This window comes from Montipora capricornis, chromosome 3 (genome assembly GCF_036669925.1).
Source record: "Montipora capricornis isolate CH-2021 chromosome 3, ASM3666992v2, whole genome shotgun sequence".
Classification (NCBI taxonomy): Eukaryota; Metazoa; Cnidaria; class Anthozoa; order Scleractinia; family Acroporidae; genus Montipora; species Montipora capricornis.
In genome coordinates this window covers 38,724,293-38,741,792 of record NC_090885.1, presented here as the reverse complement: position 1 = coordinate 38,741,792, position 17,500 = coordinate 38,724,293, and the positions used below count along the sequence as shown (strand labels likewise).

Genomic DNA, 17,500 nt, shown 5'->3' with positions numbered 1-17,500 from the left:
AATTTGTAGTCTTCATTCTGACTTTCGCTACAAAAATCGTGTGATTACTTTTTGATGATATACTGGTGTACATGCAAAAATTTCACCTTTATTGCGCTAATTTCAACTATCTGCACAATAATCTCACTTTTCTGCATTCGGTTTTGGATTATTGATGCACAGCCAATCAACACACTGAAAGTTTTGCATTGTATATTATAAATAGAGTTAACCAAAGTCGAGCTTCTAATTGAATTGTGTTTCTGTACATTGTTATCCCTCAGTCTACCAAAAAATCAATTCACTGTTAACTTTTGTCAGTTTTTGGTTCACAGAAATTAGTTGTGAGAAATGTTTTGTTATAATTTATACTTTTTTAGGTCCATTCTCTCTTACTGGATTCAGAGTGAAGGTTTATCGGTGAGTACATTCACAACCTCTAGTTGCTTTTATAGCACTGCTGCTCTGATCGTTGTACATAGTCTGTTGTCCAGTTACTTAACTTTGTATTTTCACGCCATCAACCTTGTACTTGACCCAGTGCTCCAGTAGTCCATATTCGGTGTATCTTCCCTAATACATACTTAATCGACCACATCCGTGGAAGCTTCATTTGTTCTCCTTTTCAGCCACTTTTTTTCCAAAGCGCAGTTAATGACGATAGAACTTCTAATCCATTCCTTTTAGGCAAACTTGTCGGCAGTGGTTCTCTGCTGTCATAACTGCTCATGACCTCATATCAAGGGTAGGTACTGTACTTCTAAATTGTCCCCCGCCTCTTGGCCTTTTTAATGAGGATTTCTCTGTTTTTAAAGTACATGTATTCCCAGCCACTTTGGTTTAAAAAAACCGTAGGCATAGCCATAAAGGAAAAATTAATATCAAAAGAGGGAGCACCAGTCCTTTTTTGTGTGGCTAATTCCCTTCTGAGACACGCATAGCTTCCTTAAAAGCTTTTAAAACTGTGGTTATTTTTCATGGTTGAAACTTTTTTGAGAAGTGGAAGAATTAATATTTGTACATACTGGTACATGTACGGACATACTACACTGTAGGTTGAAACTAAATTGAAACTGTCAATTTTAGACTCAATTGAATTAAAATGCTTAGTGTGGCTCTTTTTTTCTTTACAGGTATTAAGTGTCATGGATGATACTGTATTGCAAACTCACAGAGTTGATCCAAGACTGGTACAAGTTATTCTACTGGCAAATGGTATAAGATAATTATTGTTGTTGCTGAGAAACATAATAAAACTAGAGGAATAGGGTGGGGCCCAAAATACATAATTTAACAGCCAGACAGTGAACAATGTCTGTACAATGTTCAGTTTGTTGGTTTACCCTTCATTACATTTTTTGACAACTGGAAATAATTTCCATAAACACCCAAACAATAATGTAAGCTGTAGCATAATTACATGTTTGTGTGTTATTTACTAGAAAATAGCTTGGCACTAAGATACAGTAGCAGCTTCATTGCAAGAGCAATATTTAGACAATATGAGGCACTGCAGGGTATTGCTAGTAGTCCTCTATAACAGCTAAGACTAACCCTAGGTTAACCCGTTCCTAATCTTTCTGTAAGCTTACATGTACAGCGTAATTTAGGCTGAACATAGATTTAATCTTCTTAATCTAAATTGAATAGAGCTGATTTACCATGGCTCAGACAGCTTGTGCAGTGCAATGTATGGTACAGTACATGTACACATTTACATGCATCTAGAACTGTACTCCTGCATAATTATTATAGAAATTAATAAAGGGTAATTTCAATTGCTCGTTTCCAAATGGCTTTGGTAATAGTGTTGGAATAAAATAATTATTTTACTCCTGTTGAAGTTTTCAAACACAAGTGAAAGTATCTTTTTGTTTTTTAGAGCCAGAGCTGGACAGTCTGTTGCGAGGGGAGCTTGTCCGTGTTCTACCCATGAGACAGCATCGTCACTCGCAAGTTATTATCACTGCGCCGATCACTCAAACAACAAATTCTGTTGTACCAACGGTATGGCAATCATGTTATTGTGGGAACTTGAGATAGGTAGAAAGAGACATAAAATTGACTGTACATGTAGAAAGGTGGGTTGAAGGGGAGATGTGTGTGGGGTGGGGGGGGGGGGGGCATGAAGAAAGGACAAAAGATGGTTCATGTGATTGTGATGGACATTGCATGGAGCAGCTGCATTAAAATTATTTTTGTTTGAGGATTTTGACATTGCCTTTTTGTGGCCATGTTTGTGCCACAAATTAATCCGTCTGGAATTGAACTCTCTTCTCATGCAAAAATGTTCGTTTGTATGAGTGATTCTGTAGCATTCCTTTCTTCAGTTCGTACGGGATATAGCTCGAACTCATGACTGACCAGCTCCCAGTTTGCTTTTACATGTATGTAGCTCAGGTGGTAGAGCAGTGCTGTACAATCGTATGGTCATGGGTTTGATCCCCATTCTAGCTTGGGATTTTTTCAGGGTTTCTTTGCAACTGCTTAACTGCGATGATCTCCAACTCTTGTGTCTTTTTGTTTGTTTAGGTTAAAAAATATGGCCACTGACCACAATTATAGTGAAAATAGTTAGACATCAGATAATGGCAACTGATAGTCTTCAATGCCGAACCTTCGATTGAACAGTTCACAAGAAGTCCTCAAAATACTCACTGCAATCAAAATTTGTCGCAAAGAAGGTTTCAAATGTTGTTGGAATCTGGCTACCGAAATTCTCTTTGCGTGGAAAAAGAAAAGCCAACCTAGGCTTGACTAGCGGCTATGATCTTCTTTGCTGTTTGCACTTTCCAGCCAAAACTTGTACAGTTTCTGTTCTTTGGTGGGATATCAACATTGGTTGCAGTCGCATTAGGGAATGAACACCAGAGTTAATTAAACTTCTATTGTTCAGTGTTCCCCTAGGGATTCAAAACACCAGAGGGTTGACACTAGAGTAGTGTCAACACTAGTGGTTACACTGTGTTTCTCTCAAGTGTGCGCAATCATGATTGTAATCTGGCTTATCCAAAACAAAAAGTAAACGGAAACCCTTTCCAACTTCACCGCGGCATTTTCATTACTGAGGTTTTTCCTCGCTTGACTTCCCTGAGGCAACTTGCTGTAAGAACCTATCTGTAACTTTCCCTCTGCAAAAAATTGGCCTGCTATGGGAATACCAAGGGAAAGTCGCGACAGGGTGACGCGGAAAAGGTCAATGCTTTTAGGCAGTACTGTAATCAATGGGAATTGCTAAAAATACAAAGGAAATTGTAGACAGTGAGTTAATCTTTTTGACTGCCCTACAGTACCTCCTTTTGTTCTTTCTTTTTCTCTTATCTTTGGAAATTTTCCAGGAATTTGAACTCCCCATTATGCCTTCAAACACATGAGAAACTTCATTCCCACTCCCTAAAGATTGAGACCTAGAACACTCTTACTGCATCTCCAAGATTTAGAAGCATGGACAGTTTCAGATACATGTAACTTTCTTTCAAAATTTTTATGGATTTTTAGAACAAGTGCCTTATACTGCGTTCTGTTCTAAGACTTATAATAATGTATTTTAAATTTATTTCTTGGTAAATCACATGTAATCATACTTCCCTTACAGCTTTGTGTGTGGATACGATATATTAACAGTAGTTTTTCCTTTTTGGATATTAAATTCATGCATGACATGTAATATCCAGAGTGAGGACAATGTGCGAGCCAGCAAGCCATGTGAGTCATGCAAGCCCTGGCTGCAAGCTATTCGAGCCGTGCGAGCCATGTCTGCGAGTCATGCAAGCCAACATGGCAAGTCATGTGAGTCACACTGTTACTGAAAGCTTACCGTTTTAAATGGGTGCTTAGACTTAAATATAATTATACTGTTTATCAGCACTATTTGAAATGGGTGCGAGGCTTGCATGGTTTGCATGACTCGGTGGCTCACAGATTGTCTAGCCCCTAACATCCATAACTGTCACTTTCTGACATCTGATTGTAGTCATGGCAACTCTATGCTGGATTGTCTCAAGCTTCAAACTCCAGTGGCCTTGAAGATTCTATTCCAGCAACTTACCCTGTATGCGTGGCCTCCACTTGTACAAGACCCAGCACATCAAACTCTCCTTCCAGTGCACAAGCTGCAACCAAAGCAAGGAGAAAGTCTGCTGATTCCAAGTAATAATTTATTTTCAATCTTATTGATTTTTTTTAGTGGTACCTTTTATTCAGTTTTCCTTTTGTGTACAGAAAGTGCATGAACAACAGAACAATGCTTGTAAAAAGTGTGTTGCTTGCAAAGTCATGCAGCTAAAGTGTGCATGCATGCATATAAATGTGTACAACAGTATCTGCACTTCACATAAGCGCACATTCCTTGAGAATAGGCAGCAGAGAGATGTTGCTAATATTAATTGTGAAACTTTGAACTTTCCTGGCAAAATCATAGTTTTTATTCAACAAATGTGTCAAGATGTTAATAAATTTGAAAATACAGCTGTATCAACTGAATGACACACCGACTACAGGTATCTCACGTTCCCAATGAGAGTAGATGTATTCCATATCATCAAGTTCACTATTTTATATATGTCCAGAAATACAACTGTAGATGCATACGGATTTCAATAAGTGTCCGGAAGTGTCCTCTTGCTCTTCTCCCCAAATTCAACATCACTTGTGTCTCGGAATACTGACAATTAATGTCACAAGGTATCCCCCAAATGTTCCTCAAGTAAGGAGAAAGTGCTGCATTTACCCTGACCTAAAAATAAACACTGGCTCACCTTATTCTTAGAAATAGATAGGGAATAGATAGGAAATGTGCTGGATATCAAAATTGCACCTGCGTCCAATTGACTGGTGTTCGGTTCATATTCGTTGTGGTCCCTAGCTTGTCCCCAGACCCTTAAGGCCTGGCCAAACGCTTGCAACTTTTCAACGCAACATCTTGCAACAGTGTTGGGCACAACATGTTGGGCACAACATGTTGCATACTTTTGGCCACTGTGTTGCGATATGTTGCAACATGTTTGATGATGTTGGCTCAAATTTGAAAACGGTCAATTTTTCGTGCAACATTTTGGATGTTGCATGATCTGTTGTACTTGTTTGGCCACGTTCACGCAACATTGTTGCGCTAGGGCATGGGCGTTAGGTCCACTTCTTGCGTGCCAGGTGCCTGGAGCCCATGAACGTTGGCATGTTGCGTTGAAGATGATGAAAATGTTGTGTGCGTTTGGCCACCCCATTCAACACATGTCGCAACATCATGCAACAATGTTGCAAGATGTTGCGTGGAAATGTTGCGAGCGTTTGGCCAGGCCTTTAGCAGGCAACACCACATCTCCCTTCCCCACCATAAGCGAGCCAGGCAACATCTCTCCTCCACAGCAGATGAAAGATTGCAATTTGAACAAAATGGGCATGTAAAGAACAACAGTTAGTGTACAGGCTTTAAGTATCTTCAGACTGAACCCTTGTCAGTTTGGACCACGAAGTTATGGTGGGGACAGAGTTCAAGAATAGTCCTGTAAAGGGACCAATAGTTGTCACACGTGATCATGGATGAAGAGAAGGAAGGATTCTGCTGTGTTCATAGTTGTGTTTCTATTTACTCTTGTCATGTAAGATTCGTTGTCTTGCCTTGGGACCCAGTACTTGCATTTGTGGACATAAGTGCACTATTCAGGGGAAGAAACAAACTTCATCACATTTCATAAAAATAATAATTAATGGCATGAGCCAATGAGCATTTTAATTCATTCTTCATCAGCAAACAATATTTTTGTTGATAAAGTTTGCCCCTATGGAACTGCAGTAAACTATTTTGTATTTTGGTGACAGCTGTTGCACAAACAATGTACAAGAACTTACATGTATGGCTTGTTTTTTAAATAATTATTTTTCACAAATATTTTCTTTTCTTTTTGGCTAATAATTTAGCACAACATCAATGAATCAATGAGTGCATTATGAGTTAATGTCCTTTTTGAGTGAGAGTTGAAAATTTAAGGCCAAACAGCATTGCTTAACCACTAAAACGTTACAGCCACAGTTTGTCCCCCGCTCTGCATCAGTGCTCTGTTTTACCTGTATTTAAATCTCCTTTAGCTACTCTGAAAGGAAAGAAGTTGAAACAAGAATGTGAGATCCAGGGATCGAACTCGGGACCTCTTGCACCAAGGCCGTGCACTAACCGACTGTACCATCCTTGCTCCATAAATACAGATAAAACCCAACAATGAATATTATAGATTGATTAAAATTTCTAGTAAATTGCTGGAATTCCACCAACTAGTATCCCATGCTTTAGAAGAGAGACAGTTGTTTTAAAGCTGGATTTCTCACACTTATCTTGTTTTCATTTTGTAAGGAATCGAACCTTTACATCCCGAAGAAACACAAGATCAAACTCTTCAAGCAGTCCAGCGCCATCCATAGAAACTTGCCAACAAACCCCTCAGACACTTCAGTCAACTCTTTCTGGTTCACCAGTTGCATCGCCTGTTGCAAACCAAAGGACACCTGTCTATAGCTCTGGTCAGCTAAGCAATAAAACATCACCTGTTGCATGCACTTCGTCTCCAAGAAACTCAGGCTTATCCATGGGATCCCCTTCATCTACTTCATCAAAAGGTTCTTCGATCAAGCAACCCGTGTCACCCAAGGCATCTCCAAACTTGCTCCAGTACAACTCATCACCTGCTTCAAAAGCCAGGGTGAACAGAAGCCCTTATAGATCCAACCCATTCTGCTCATCCCCAGATATGTCATCCATGGTCAGCATGGCAAGTCCAATATCTGGAATGGCGCATATGGGTATGTGCTCACCAAATCATGTGGGGCATTCTGGGGTGCAGAGCCCACATCATCTGTATTCCCACACCATTGGTCATCTCAACCTTTCTCCCAATCATCTATATGCATTGCAACTACAGCAGCAACAGCAGATGCCAACAATGGAACAACAGGATTTTCTAACCAAACTGTGGCATCAAAATTATCAGAATCTCTTGCATCAATATCAGATGCAATGCTATCAGTTACAGCTCTTTTTCCAACAGCAGGAGCTTATTCAGCAAACACCCCTCACACTGGAACAGCAAAATTTATTAGCTGTATGTTACAATCAACTTTTTCACCAATATCAACGAGCACAGAACTTGCAGCAGCTTGCAACTTCCATGTGCCATCCTATTGGTGACCAAGAAGGAAGTGCTATTGGCACACTACCAGAGAGAATTCAACAAAAGCTGCGGGAAAACCAGGAACGCCAGAAGGCAGAACTGCAAAATCTCATGCCAAGACTGGAACCAGAACAGCTTCAGACATGCTTCACTTGTCTTCAGCAGCAGACTATGACACCAGAGCAAATCAAAGATCTTTACTCACTGCTAATTCAACAACAGGAAGCACAAAATAGGCCGACTTATGCACCTGGAGAGCAACACGAAGAGGAAAGACAGAAAACAAGAATACATCAGTATCTTGAGCAGAGTCAGGTATGTGTCTGATGGCTTCTGGCTTGTTAAAGCTCTGTTTTGGCCAAAGCAATCAGCCCAAAGCCTCCTCCCCATCCCTAGACTAGTGAGTCTGATACAAGCCCTGGAAGCTGATGGCTTAAAATTGCTGAATTATGGCATCGTCTCTTCATTATGGGAAAAGAATACTACAAATTGATAAGAGTAGGAATACAATTAAGATCCTTACCCTTACAATTATTGTAATATAATTATTGTATTATAGATCAGGAAGAATAAACTTGTCTTGTCTTGTCTTGTTCTTGCTTATCCATTATAGGAGCAGTTGAAGAAATTTCTCCAGTTGCCAAAGTCTCTATCTTTTTCACAAGATGCTGTGCATAATCAAGTATCCAAACCAGAAACCAGCAATTCATCACCTCAAAAAAACTCACCATCATCGCCATCATCATCTGTATCTCCTCCATCATCAGCATCTTCTTTCACTGTACACTATCTTCCAACATCATCAGACCCAGTTCAATCATCTTATAGTAAAGGCACAGAGAAACCTAAGAGCCTGCCATGTGAAGCAACAGTCTCGTTAGAAGCACCCAGGCAACAGGCAAGCCAGAAGGCTGCTGAGATTGAGCTGAAAGTAACAACTACTGATGAAGAACGGAGAAGGTTTGTCTTTTTGGTGTTGCCTTGTTGTCTCTGTTGAAAGTTGCCCATTTGAACATGCTTATTCTCTTGCCAGTTGTACATTATGTAAGAGAGAGAACAGTGAGAACTGTGCAAGGCATCTTCAAGTCCCTCGCGCATGGAAAGTGGTGTCAGGAAGGATTTTGAATGTCTTAAAACAATAATATTCTTTATTTGATTCAGTAAGCCTTTTGTGCTAACCTAAGTCTGCATGTTCCTTGAATCAAGGTATCTGGTTATGACCCTGGCCCTTAACTAAACCTTCATTACTACAATCAGTTGCTTAGGCCAACTGTTTAAAATCAGTTCTAAGAACTCCAGCCCCACATTGTGGTGGTCTACATCTGCAAAGGGGGTCCAGTAAAGGCCCTTGGTGTCCACATTTTCGATTCGGGTCCAAACCTGTGTAGAAGGTCCAAATGTGCTCTGAAAACGAGGCTTTTCCATGAGGCATGAAGCAACTGAACCTTGGGATGGGAGACCATCCTTGCGCTATCTCCAACAGATTGCTGCTTACACAAGTTTGGTTTGTGTTTGTATACTGTTCCAGGGCCCAGTTGTTCAAAAGCCGATTAACGCTAATCCCAGGTTAAAAAATAACCAAGGAGTTTATTTCTCTACTCCCAAATGCTTTTTAATGCTGATATTCGGCAAAACTTTACATTAGAATAAGTTAATCTTGGAAAACAGAAATAAGGAAAAGAAACTTTCATCAAAAAGTTGAAAACATAAAACAAAAGTTTACGCTAATCCTGGATTAAGTTAATCGGCTTTCGAACAACCGGGCCCAGGTATACAAATGCCAGACAAAGTCCATGGCAGGTTTTAAACTAATGACCCTAAAGACAAGTGAAGAATCTTGTGTGCTTACCAGTGTGCCCCAACATTTAATCCAAGTTAACCGGTTTTATTTTTCTTATAGCAGCTCCCCACACTCTGTTCTGGAAAAGCTTTTGCAAACACATGTTCAAGCTCTAAATAGACAGGAGACAGTTAAGGTTGAAGCACTTTTTTTCTTTCTTTCATGAGTTGTCAATTATTCCTATGAAATTGAGGCAAATGCATTTAGTCATTGTCATGTTTATATACAATAGTTTGGCTAAATGAGATTTTTCCAAGTCTTTAATTTTCCCAGCCAAACCTTATAATATTGACAATCAAGTGATTAGTATTCTTGGCCTTTACCTTGGGTTTGATTCCTATTGAGCCCTTTGGGTCGATGTCATATTTATCCCGCCCTACGTACACTGTGGCAAAGAAAACCGACGGAATATTGTCACGCAGGAGGTTGTGAGTTTAACTCTGGCTGTACCAACACTCAGGGTCTTAAACTAACTGAGGAAAAAGTGCTGCCTTTGTAATAATAATGATTTATTACACTTGCAAATGGTTAGACTTTCAAGTCTTCTTGGATAAGAACTATAAACCGTAGGCTCCGTCTCACAAAGATCTACACACTATTTGAGGAGAGTATGGGATGAAGTTCCCAGTGTTATGACCTGCCAAAACTTCAACCTGCTTATTAAGCAAATTAAATAACAAACAAACGAACGATGCCGGAAAGACTTTATGGCAATGTTTTAAAATTATTAGTGATAGCAGTAGTTGTTGTCGTTATTACAATGGAGGGGGTGGTGGTGGTAGTGGTGGTAGTTGTAGTAGTAGTAGTAGTATTAATTTTAATGATGATGATGATGATGATGATGATAATAGTAATAATTATCACTTGATTTAAGTCTAAAACTCACCTGGTTCACATACTCATAGTACTGCAAGTGCTCTACTGATAATAGACCTTTTTGCAGATATGGTAGCCATTTTGATTTCTATTGTTTTGAAAGACATTATGGGATGCTCAGGGGGCAAATTTATATGTATTTGCCCCCTGGGCATCCCATAATAGCTATTCAAAACAATAGAATTCAAAATGGCCGCAATTTCTGCAAAAAGGTCTCCTGGCTTGTGAGGATACAGTACTGGTCCCAGTTGTTCGTACGATGGATAGCGCTGTCCGCCGGATAAATCTATCCAGTGGATAAGTCATAGCAAAGCCAATTGCGCTATCCAGTGGATTGTGATTTATCCGGTGGATAGCGTTATCCACCTTTTGCATAACTGGGGCCAGGACTGGAAATCAAATGAAATCACAAAGGGGGGGGCCAAGGCAAAATTTACAAAAATGGCCGATTTTTTGGTCGAACTACGGACAGATCAAATGAAATGTTTGGTTTTTTTTTTGGTAAGGGAGTAAAACACTGGTACCTGGAGAAAAACCCTCCGCAGCATGGTAGAGGACCAACAAACTCAATCTTGAGTTTGAGTCCGGGAATTGATCCTGGGCCACATTGGTGAAAGATAGCCCCACCCCCTCCCCCTCCCCCCCCCCCCCAAAAAAAAAATAAAAATAAAAAAAATCATAAATCAACCTGCAAGTAACTACATTACTTGGCACAACAAGAGTTTTAAGATAATTCTGCTCTTAAAAACACCAGTACAGGGTTTTTCCCTACTAACGGTTTTATTATCAATGTGTGGCCTTTTCTTTTACAACAGTTCCTTCTCAATAGTTCATTCATTTTGTCAGGATCTGGAAGGCTCAGTAACAAATTTGCCCTTTTTGGTTTCAGGGAAGAAAGGCGAGAGTTTCATCCACTGAAACAAAAAGGCAAAGAAAATCTAAAGAAGCGACAGGTTCAAAAACGGAAAATAAGGATTTGTGTTCGTCGAAAAAGGAGATTCAACCTCTCAGAACATCAGCTTTGCAACCTGATACACTCACTGAAAGTCCAGTTCCTGGCTCATCTGTAGGTAATAGTTCTGGAGTGCAAGAAATCTTGAACAGTTCGGTCGATCAAAACTTTACAAAATCTGTGCAAGTATTCATTGAAAAGCTGCATGATCTTCCGAGAAATTCAGGTCGTGTGAATTCTCACTCTGCAAAGGAAAAGTGTCCAGCAGAGAATGAGGAAAATGACATAATTTCAGGTGTGTCGCCTCCCTTGTTGGGCAGTGAGAGCGCCAAGGTGCATGCGCGAGACACTGCAAACGAGGCTTCCCCTGGGAGTCCTTTACGTGGGGATTTGAACACAAATCACAAGGAAGGGCCAAATATTGGTGCCAAGAATATTGATTCCACAATAGTTCTCAATGGCGAATTAACATCTTTAGATGAAAATCACTCTGACAGTATGTCAGTTACATCAGTGGAAGGTGTTGGAGCAGACAATACCAACACTGTAGTTGCAAGAGTTTTGTTTAACGATCCGTTATTAAAACAAGCACAAACGAATGCGACTACAGGCTATGAGAATGCATCGGAAGGCGATACCAAGGAAAAAGACCACAAAATGTCGACATTATACACGCAAATAAGAGGGAAAACAAGCGAACACAAATTAACTTCATTTGGGAAAGAGAAAGAGAGGCTTACAACATCAAAGGGCTTGGAAAAATCATTGGGAAAGGATTCGGAGAAAGAGGAATCTCCGCGGGAACTCAGAAGTTCTTCACTGGATAGGGTTTGTGATGGATCTGAGCCTGCAGAAAACGAAACAGAAAAAAATCAGCAAAATCTTTTGCTCGAAAACTCTTCAACTTCTGTAGAGTTACCGCGACCGTCAGAGTCACAAACTGCTTTGAGTTCAGGATCAAAACATTTAACAAATTGTTTCTCAGTGTTTTCTTCGAATTTTTCTGACAACAATGACGATTTGTTTTCTAATAAAGAGGTTAAAACTTATTCCAAGAAGTTAACCAAGAGGAAGTCTTGTGCCAAAGAGGACAGTTTTGAAGACAATTCCGGTCTTAGTAAAGTTGTTAAGATGGACAAAGGCGAGTCTTCGGAGGTAAATATAGAGAAATTAGTTCAAGAAAATGGGAAAGTGGCGATTAAACAAGATTTTAGCAACACACTGGTTAATACCCCACCCATGTCAAAAGGGGGGAGTAAACATAATAAACTTGAAAAACTGTGTTCCCAAAAGGGTAAAAGGTCAAGGAAAAAGCCGACAGCTGAAGGAAAATTACCACCCAAGAAGTCAAAATGGGAAGAAAAGAAAACGAAAAGACGGAAAAGTAATTTACTCGAGAAAAATTCGGTTCCGTGTTTAGAACTGGAAGTTGAAAATAATGGAGTTGTGAATTCTGTCAGTTTTGTGGCTGATCAAGCAGTTGAAGCAATGGCAGTCAATCACAGTCCCACTGCAAAAAATGCTCCTGACGCACAGTTTGAAGATACGATACTAGACAGTGAAAAAGTGAGCATGCGCAAGGAGAGAATTCGAGAGATATCAGCCAATAAAAAGCTACTGAAATCTAAAAGACAAGTTACAATGGCTGATGAAAATGACGCTGCCGATTCGTCTGTGGTTGCCGAGAATAAATCGTTGAACAAGAGTAGCTTTGAGTCAGTTGTGGACTCTGTTTTGGACGAAGAAATTCCTGTCATTTATAATGGCGAAGGTGAGTGGTTTATACAGTGAATGTACACGTAGCCAGCGAGCGATTTCAGAGGCCTTTCGTGTAAATGATGTGAAACGTACCCTGAAAGGCGTGTACAATGCAAGTAGTAGAGTGGTTGAATTCTTCAAGAACTCCAGTCGAGCGTTTCTCGAAAATCCCGACAGTTTTCGCTCATATTTGGGGTAAAACAAACCCTACTAAATTTTCAAAGCATAAGGCGAAGCAAAAGCTTGGCATTTATCTACCTGCCATTACTTTTTCTCCAGCAAAAATGAAAGATGACTCTTGTTGAATAAATAGGAAATAGTTCAGATCCAAGGGCGTCCTTACGTTTGGAATTCCTTATATTCGTGACTTGACTTTATTCCTTAGATATTCTCCAGGTGATCTGGTGACGTAACTCGGAGGACTGGGGAGAAAAATTTTAACGCCGTATCCCACAACTGCGCGCGGCCTTATTTTCGAATTCAACATGGCACAAGCGAGGATAGGTCTCGTCGGGTCTACTTGAATGTTCATTCAGTAACATGAAATGTGGTAGACACGGAATGATCTGTTGAGTTTTGGCGATGGAAATACTGCAGGGAGTTTGAAAACAACACGTAAGGCCGCGCGCGGTTGTGGGATACGGCGTTAAATGTTTTCTTCCCAGTCCTCCAAATTACGTCACCAGATCACCTGGCTTGTTTAAAAACATTAATTTTAAGTCTTCCATCCTCTGACTTGTTGTCCTGTTCATTAACTGCATTGGATATGGGAGCCTACGTCTGTTCTCAGGCTTCCTTCGTTTAATTATATACAGTAGTTGGGGAATTTGTTTGGAGCTTACATACATACTTAATTGACCACTCCCCATAGGGGCTTTTCAGGGTCTATGAAACACAATCACTGTCGAACAGAACATTCAACAACAGCTGTTAAGAATCCCAAGTGGCCAGAGGCAAGCTAGTTGGCTGTTTAGAAGTGCAGCTGAGAAGTTAAACCAGGCACTACCAGGAACAAATTCAACCGGTGGCCAGAACGTGTCTTGAACCCGGGATCCCCGGATCTTAAAGGCAAGCGTCCTAACCATTGGGCCGCACTGCCTCCTGAACGAATAAACGAGCGGATTTAGCTTTGGAAATGGCTTTTCGCTTTTCGAGATCCGTGAGAGACGAGCTGAAAACATTGGTTTACGAAGAAGGGTATACTTTGTAGTGGGCAGTCAAACCTAGGGACACTAGATTTCGGGATCACATCTCGCTCTGTCTGAGTGACGCGTGTCATTACATTATTATTAGAGCTGGATGTGGACTAGCTAGGGATATTCGAAAATTCAATTCCTCATAACACTTTCCCAGCTCACAAACAGTAGCATTGTAATGTAAATTTGTTTGTTTTGTTCTTGGGCAGAAAGCCAAGAAATTTCGGATGGCAACATAACGGAGCTCACTCTTAAAGGTACGAGTACCGTTTTGTTACTGAGTGATGGTCAAAGATAACGTAACTTTGCATGAGTGATGTTCAAAGGAATTCTGACAACCCAGCCGTAAAATTTAGCAATACGTAAACCCAGAATCCCTGTGATTGCCTCACACACTCTCTGTTAGCGACCACCTCTCGTAAGCGACCACTTTGTAAACAACCTTTTTTTTTCTCAAGAGCTCTCTCGAGACCGCGACCACTTTTTATACCCAAAGTTGACACGTTTTTTTGTTTTCTGTTTCCGATATGGGACCGTTCGACATGATCAAGTATGATCGTTTGTAAATCATTAAATGATTGGTTGTTAAGCGGTCGAATACGACTGAGTAGGAATGTAAATACAGCATCTTGATTTCAGGTTGACGTTGTTTTGCTAGTTTTTGTTCGGTTTAAATTTCAGGTGATTTGAATTACATGAGACACATTGACAATTGCACTGTACTATACTTTTCTCGCAATGTGAAAAAATCAAATAAATTGGTTTCTAATTTTAGCTTTGTTGATCTTTCCGGTAAGCGACTACTTTGTCGTGCCCCAATGGTGCCTGCTTATTTCGACAAAGTTGATGTATTCAGAAAATAAATGTAACGCTTTTTAGGCTTTTCTTTTCCAGGAGGTGTTGATGAAAAATTAAAACCTGTGACGAAGCCGGAAAAGCAAAAAAAGAGGAGAGAACCTGCAACAAGGGAAGTGAAAAAAAGGGAAAGGAAGAAAAGAGTCAAGAAACGTAGTGAAAGTGACGGTATGTAACAACACATCAGCAGGGGGTTTGTGTACGTCTTAAAAAATCCTTGAATGGCCGTTGTTATGCTTGTGAAGCAACGACGCCGTTTGATATACACATTTATTACACATAACATGAGAATTTTATTCCATAAAGCTCATTTGTACAAATCTATACGCTTTATTTTCACATGTGAAAAAGGCCTATACAGCCAATCAGAATGGCGTACAGCTATTTCACATGTGAAAGTATAACCAATCAACGATAGCGTAAAGGCGTTTCCATGCCAATCACTCGTGCATCTCGTGCAAATCGTGCAAATCGTACTTTGTTATTGAATTAAATTAAATTTGCATTTGGTTCTATTGTTAGTGAGTTTTTGTTTATAATTCGCGTTCAGAAAACTATTTTAATGAAAATTCTCATGTTATGTGTAATAAACAGTTTACGACATAGAAAGTGCTTTGTACGGGGTTTATTCACTCGTTGTTTGTGTCAAAAACCCTCACTCGCTCGTTCCTCGCTCGTTCGGGTTTTTGACACAAACAACTCGTGCATAAAACCCCGTACGCCGCACTTTCTATGACGTAAACTATATGTAGTGCACAGTCAACATACCGGTAGCCAAGATTAACACTTGAAATCCAAGAACAAGAGAGGTAATAACAAGAGTTCGTTGACCTATCGTTTTGAATATTTACGCGGTAAATATTTTTGAGTTTGTAACATCATTCGGATTTGAAAGTATCCGGATTCGACTGTCCACACAATGCCAAATTCTTTGCGTATTCAAAAACTTCTACTCTGGAGAGCGGATTGCAAAATTTGCGGATTCACATGCTGGATTTGCCGGATACGTGTGGAAGTAAGGCGAATCCGCAAAGAAAAAGTTGTGGATCAAAAAATATCGGGGTACGTGTGTACGGGGTCTTTAAAAGTGTTTACCCAATTTGTCCCACGAAGATTACAACGAATAAAATGATCGGCGCATAATTCTGCCGGGCGTTCATGATTTCACTTAAATTCACTTTTTTTTTTCTGTTGCGCTGTGAGTAAGTAGTGCCTACTGCCGTCGTAATAATTATGTCTTTACGAACTCTTTCGTCTTCGTCTGTACTTTCCAGGCGATTCAGTGTCACCAACTTCAGAGCAGTACTTTCTTCAGGTACGTTAACTGTTATGTCACAACGTAGGTAAGTAAGGATCGATTTTTGAAACCCAACTCAAAGTTTAAACGTTCAAAATCATATATCGAGATCTTGTGCATCTCATTTTCAGAAATACATAGATAGTTTTTTCGTATAAGGAAAATGGAGCTTCAAATAGGTCATTTAGGAAATTTCACGAACAACTGGTAGTATTTTTAGTTCCGTTTATTTCATTCTAGTCATACGTTATGTCATTGTAGTATTGCAGTCCCTATTGACAGATCTGCAAAATTGTTTTTGGTTGAACACTGATGTCACAACATTTTTTAACACTTTGAAAGTAGCTCCAATTCTAGACAATTAAGTTGTTACTGTCATGTAACGATTAATTCGTCTTTCTGTCTAGGATCATGTCTGTGCTGAATTTGCCCATTTGCCCAAGTGTAGGGATTGCCGAGATTTTCAAGACGAGAAAACTGGGTTTGAATTCTGCAGATTCAACATGTTTAGAAGGTTGGTAAAAAGGAGAAGCTTGAGAACGACATTTGAACTGTTATATGTTCCCTTCGGGTGGAAAAATGTTAAATTGTTGCTGGTGTAATTGTGAAGAATCCTGTTCACACCAACTAAACCAGTTAAACTCAGTGAACATGGCTTAATATCCTAGCCTTGTTTGAAAGCAATATCCATGGGCGTTTAGTGTCAACAAAATCCATGCGTGATTTGCACGACACATGGCCTGGTCCTTGGGTCTGTCCAGTATTCACACATATTTTTGATGTTTTATCCTTTCATCCACTCGTAAACGGTGTTTTCGAGCACCATAAAAGAAGGTTTTCAAAGACGCTCTTTAGAGTGGGTTTTTATGAAAATGCCGGCTTGCGTCCACACGAAAACAGGGTTTTCGAATGTGATGACGTCAGGTCTCTCGCGGTCCTCGTTCTCGCACTAGAAGAATAATGAATAAAGCCAACTATGTCCAATAAAAGAGTGCAGTATTCAAGCATTGATAAAAAAAAAACTATTTTAAAATAACTATTAAAAGCCCTAGGCCTGAATTTAAAGGAGAACTGAAGGTGAAAATCAGCAAAATTTCCAAAATTTTTTTGGAAAGCCTAAGATAAGTTAAGTTTGTGTAGTTCTTTCTTCTCATCCCTTTTTTTTTGGGAGCAAATTACGTTCGAAGTGGTAAGTACTTCATGTATCCCTTATTATTATGTATTTAAATATAAGCTATTGATAATGTATTTCAATGATTACCCTTATATACCCATGTATACCCTTATATACCCCTATATACCCATGTATACCCTTATATACCCCTATTTACCCATGTATACCACTATATACCCCTGTATACCCCTATGTACCCATGTATACCCTTATAAACCCATGTATACCCTTATATACCCATGTATACCCTTATATACCCATGTATACCCATGTATACCTATGTATACCCCTATATACCCATGTATACCCTTATATACCCATGTATACCCATGTATACCCCTATATACCAATTGTATTACAAGTAATTGTATGATCTTTTTAGTTAATTAGTTATTCAAGTAGATATCATCACC

General features: G+C 39.7%; 1 protein-coding gene across 2 annotated transcripts in view; it reads left to right on the top strand.

Moving 5' to 3' along the window:
* Positions 1 to 17,500, top strand: part of LOC138043079 (lysine-specific demethylase 3B-like) — a 56,131-nt gene that overhangs the window by 6,227 nt on the left and 32,404 nt on the right. The window contains exons 6-18 of one of the 2 annotated variants that reach the window (XM_068889192.1): positions 360 to 399; positions 667 to 724; positions 1,113 to 1,194; positions 1,862 to 1,986; positions 3,953 to 4,128; positions 6,326 to 7,454; positions 7,753 to 8,099; positions 9,040 to 9,115; positions 10,745 to 12,578; positions 13,971 to 14,018; positions 14,656 to 14,784; positions 15,891 to 15,931; positions 16,321 to 16,427. In XM_068889192.1, coding sequence (XP_068745293.1) covers positions 360 to 399; positions 667 to 724; positions 1,113 to 1,194; positions 1,862 to 1,986; positions 3,953 to 4,128; positions 6,326 to 7,454; positions 7,753 to 8,099; positions 9,040 to 9,115; positions 10,745 to 12,578; positions 13,971 to 14,018; positions 14,656 to 14,784; positions 15,891 to 15,931; positions 16,321 to 16,427 — 4,192 coding nt within the window. The remainder of the gene's footprint in view (positions 1 to 359; positions 400 to 666; positions 725 to 1,112; positions 1,195 to 1,861; positions 1,987 to 3,952; positions 4,129 to 6,325; positions 7,455 to 7,752; positions 8,100 to 9,039; positions 9,116 to 10,744; positions 12,579 to 13,970; positions 14,019 to 14,655; positions 14,785 to 15,890; positions 15,932 to 16,320; positions 16,428 to 17,500) is intronic. The other variant, XM_068889193.1, reaches the window with a different exon arrangement.